General features: G+C 30.8%; 1 protein-coding gene across 2 annotated transcripts in view; it reads left to right on the top strand.

Moving 5' to 3' along the window:
• The window catches only part of Catb-16a (cathepsin B-16A), a 51,220-nt gene extending 46,026 nt beyond the window's left edge, over positions 1–5,194 (top strand). For both annotated transcript variants that reach the window (NM_001126145.1, XM_029485026.1), the window contains 5 exon segments: positions 3,276–3,506; positions 3,575–3,775; positions 4,370–4,517; positions 4,590–4,700; positions 4,858–5,194. In NM_001126145.1, coding sequence (NP_001119617.1) covers positions 3,276–3,506; positions 3,575–3,775; positions 4,370–4,517; positions 4,590–4,700; positions 4,858–5,069 — 903 coding nt within the window. In that variant the 3' untranslated portion in view covers positions 5,070–5,194.

Here is a 5,194-nt window from a genome sequence, read left to right as displayed (position 1 = left end):
AATATTTGGGTTTAGTTTAGTAATATATATAGGTATAGGTAATATTATAATCGATGCTAGAGTGCCATTTGCAAGCCCGGATTGAGGGATCAATTGGGCTCTGGGACACCATACACTTATAGTGGGCCCCCTTTCAAAGTTAACTTCAAAATAATTGTATCACTGTACATACTGACGACTTAATATTATTGTATAATTTTTTTACATAATATGCCATTGTACACGGTTTTTTTTTTTTTACAATTATGGTCCGATGATATGGAGAGACGTGTTTCTTTATTTTTAACAGGCAATTTTTTCATAACATTTTTAAACACGTAGTTGTACCAATAATAAAATCGACTATATTTTTTCAAATGGTAACCACCATATTTTTTATGGATTCTGGTAAATCTTTGTTTCTAAACATTTTAACAGTCAAATGAAAAATGTTGGTTCGCTAGGTTATTAACTATGTTCCTCTGAAGTTTAGTGTAATAAACATTAATACTCTTAACTGAAATACCTAATTTACAAGAGCTAAATAATTTTTTCTTATAACTACCTTTTTATATAGTTAAATAGTTCAATCGGTAATCTAAAATTATCAACAAAAAAAAAAAACAAACAAAATTGTTGGCAAACATAGTTCATTATTTATAGTAATTTTTCGTTGAATTACTAAATTGAGAACAATTTTATTTTATAATTATTAATAATAATTACGACAGTTCTATAGACACCACGGGGACAAGTCATGATTAACGTTACCTTTTAATATAATTATTAAATTTAATTATTACGACTAACGTGTAACTTTAAAATATCATCCACTAAATACTAATATCCTACTCGATTACAGGTAGGTAATTTATAAGATAATCATCGTTTGTTTTATCAAACAAATTACTTTGATTTTGTCAGTACTTGACACACTGAATCGACAGTGTCATCAGCGTAAAGTTAAGGCAGGCAATTATGCCGATTTTCCCGAAAACCAGAGCCACTAATTTTAGCCCTGCGTTGCGATTTTTATACAATGTTATAAGACACCCTACACATGATCATTGTAAGACCAAACTAAAAGAAATATTTTCGAATTCTGATCAGAGCGATGGATGTATTGATTTTAAAATATGTGTTTTTTGTTATGTACGTGTACTACACGATTTCTAGTAGAAATAATGCTGTTTCGATTTTGAACTGCGATGTAATATTTTCTGGTAGGAAAGTGTATCTTTATTTGGTACTTTACGTAGGTATTATATTATTTTATCTCTTAAATTTTAAATTAAAATTTTCATTGCATTTGGTTTATTTCTATGTACTTGTTTGTAGGTATTTATGCCACTAACCTATTGCCACCATTCTATGGTAACTGGTTAGGTGGTATCGACCCAAAAATAACAATAATAAATTATATAAATATAATACATACTATTATAATAGTTAAATATTAATAATATTATAAATTCATGTTTTCATAAATGAAAAAATATAGGCAACTAAATCATACTAACCATCGTACTATTATAATAATATACAGTAATATAAATTACTTATATGTAAATATATTAATTATTCCTTCATTATATTATAATGTATAAATCAATCAAATCCTAATCAACAGTTTGTTATAGTAACGACGCATTCGATAAAAAAATAGCTAGTATTATTATAATATTACGTTTGTATAAAAATATGTTCAAATGCTATCTATGACTGGGTTCTATCGTAGGATGTCCTCCCCCTCATTCTTCTGTATACATGTGCACACAATATATTATAATACATTTTAATGTTTAAGTTCGATTTTTATGCCTTGATGTATGAATTATAATTAATATTCTATTAAATACATAAGTAAAAAAAAATTTATAAAAATAGGCCGAGAAAGATATTTAAGTATTTTAGAACAGTGGGTGTACTTCGTTGATTCGAGTGGTGATTAAGTCTAGTTTTCCCGAAATTAACCACTTAATCACGTTAAAGACGACACTGAAAAAAAAAAGTCATATACACTTGAATAGTTGAATAACTCGAACGTGAATTCATCGAATTTGATAAAAATATAATTATAACTTATAAGTGTAAAAGTATATTATTTTATACGTATTGTATAAAAAAAACGATTTCTAGGAAAACACGTCATGCCTCAATTGGAAATGACATCAATAATATTGTCAATATAGAATTTCGGTTAATTTTGTGTCACTTATTGTTGGAAGAAAGATATTATTGTGTAAGCCTGGGCATAAACGAATTAAAACGAATTCATAAATTTTTAACTTAACTGCTTTTCATTGATATAAACTAAATAAATAACGAGTTACTTTTAACCAAATCCAAGTTACGTCAATGTCAATTTATAAATTATTAAACAATAAATATGATACAATCATCATTGATGACGTATATTGCATGAATATTTATTTTATATTATTTTAAATTATATCAGCGGCTATATTTATACATTGTTTAAAAAAAATAACTTAACTTAAGTTAATAAGTGGGTTGTACGTTTCCATATGACTTTTAACTTAGTTAAAAAAAAGTTAGAAGAACTAGTTACTTTAAACTTATTGAAATATTTACAATCAACCTAACTTAACTTTTTTAAAAATTATCATTTACTTGTCCATGCTCTTATTTTAATAATAAAAATGCAAAATATTGCATGCTTAAAGTGTAAAATTCTCAGAACATTCATATCAATATTATAAAATATTTGCGTTATAATGGTATAAAATGTTAAATGGCATATTATATACATTATTATAGATACTGTATTATGTTTTTAAATAAAAATTAATTAGGTTATGCTCATATAATATATTTAGAAATTAAAATGTTTATATTCATAAACAGCCAATATTGCCAATAGACACAACAGTCCTAGGGGTTCACATTTCGATCTCGGCTCTCGCAGCACGCAAGACTATTGTGTATCAATGATTTTTGCATTCTTTTGGTACCTTTTTTGTTATGATATAATTATGTATTTTCATCTGTACCTTTATTTTCTACATTTAATTATATGTATATTAAATCTATTTTCGGTGCTCAATAAAATGTATAATATTTATGGTGTTTCAAACCAAATTACTTTCGCAATCGACGTATTTATTTAATATTAAAAAATGTATTTTATTATAGTATTACTCGTGTGCTTCGAATCGAAATCTGAGATTCGTTGAAATCAAATAATATTATTAGATACAAAAAATATATGCTACAATATGAATATAATAAAATGAACAATGCTAACCAAGTTTCATTCGATTTCCGTTTACTAGGCCGGTGTTAATTTCGACCCGAGTACACCAGAGAAGGATTTCATTAAGATGTTGGGATCTAAAGGGGTGGAAGCTGCCAAGAACGCGAGTGCCCACATGTTCAAAACGCACGACGTCGCTAACGACAACAATAACGGCTATATCCCGAGGACATTCGACGCCAGGAGGAGGTGGAGACATTGCAAAACTATCGGAGAAGTTCGTGATCAAGGACACTGCGGATCGTGTTGGGTGTGTAGAAATATAAATTGATATGTGTCAAGAGTTGGACAATCGTTTTGAACGAAATTTTTATTCAGGCGATGGCTACGAGCTCGGCTTTTGCTGACCGTTTATGTGTAGCTACAAACGGAGATTTCAACGAACTGTTGTCCGCCGAAGAAATAACGTTTTGCTGTCACACGTGCGGATTTGGATGTAACGGAGGATACCCGATCAAAGCCTGGAAATATTTCAGTTCACACGGTATAGTGACAGGAGGAAATTATAAATCTGGAGAGGTAATAATATAATATAAGTAATGATGATGTCGTTGATGTATATTAATACCAGCCATAGAGTAGAGTAGTATAGTATTGTTGTACAAAGTAACGTGTCTGCAAGTAAGCAGACGATTCACATAGCACATGCATATTCTTAACGGTTTTTGTAAGACATTGCAGAGTATAATAATGGTTTATGATTCGTTTTAAAACGCGTATAGAGAATTTCAGTTTCATTTTACAAAAAACGAAAGATTTTTAAGAAAAAATTTCTGAGAAAGCACGAATTATTTAGATATTTTCTGGGTGCTAATTCAGTCAAGCCAAGTTGTGGACTCCCACCAACGTCTATATCGCCACATAATTATATTGTAGAATTTTCGATTAGTCTTTAAATATAATATACAATCATGGTGTGCATGATGAAAGAGGCGTAACTCGGCCATACTTAAATAGGTACGTACAGAATGTGATGTACGGTTGTTGGGTAAATTATAGTTATTATGGTTGTCGTGATACCGGATGCAACCAATAAGTCCGATTTCGGATTTGCAGTCGTTAATCATCCACGGCGTATAAATTACTGTTGCTTAACCCGCATACGTATTCCAGGGATGTGAGCCATACCGTGTTCCACCCTGCCCACAAGACGAGGAAGGTAAAAGCTCGTGCGCCGGTAAGCCAATTGAAAAAAATCACAGATGTACGAGAATGTGTTACGGAAATCAGGACCTAGACTACAACGACGATCACAGATTTAGTAAGAACTGTTTACGAAATGTTTACGATTAAATATGTGTTTAATCTATATAATTGAATTATGATTGTATAGCACGTGACTACTACTACCTGACTTACGGCAGCATTCAAAAGGACGTTATGAATTATGGACCAATCGAAGCATCGTTCGATGTGTACGACGATTTCCCCAGTTACAAGTCCGGTAAATGAGCGGATCGGTCATGATAAACCGTACCATATTATTTAATATTAATAAATCACTTTTCCATTTTATTCAAATGATATATTATTATTTTTATAATAATAATCATGTCGGCCAGACAGGACCTTTAATCTTGACATTGTATGATTGTTTTTAGGTGTTTACCAGAGAACCCCAAACGCCACGAAATTGGGAGGACACGCAGTGAAGTTGATCGGTTGGGGTGTAGAAGAAGGCACACCGTATTGGTTGATGGTCAACTCGTGGAACGCACAGTGGGGCGACAACGGTCTTTTCAAAATTAGACGAGGTACAGACGAATGTGGTATTGACAGCGCGGCAACCGCTGGTGTACCAGTGACCAACTAATAATAGTTAGGTTGTCGCCATATTAAATTGAGAACACTCCTGTATCACTGCAGTAAAACTTTTTTTTTTTATTTATTTCACTGTATTCTATATTATGTTTTAATAAAACCCATTTTATTATTCAA

Source organism: Acyrthosiphon pisum, chromosome X, assembly GCF_005508785.2.
Source record: "Acyrthosiphon pisum isolate AL4f chromosome X, pea_aphid_22Mar2018_4r6ur, whole genome shotgun sequence".
Lineage (NCBI taxonomy): Eukaryota > Metazoa > Arthropoda > Insecta > Hemiptera > Aphididae > Acyrthosiphon > Acyrthosiphon pisum.
The sequence above is the reverse complement of the archived record's forward strand: the minus strand, read 5'-3'. Positions and strand labels throughout refer to the sequence as shown.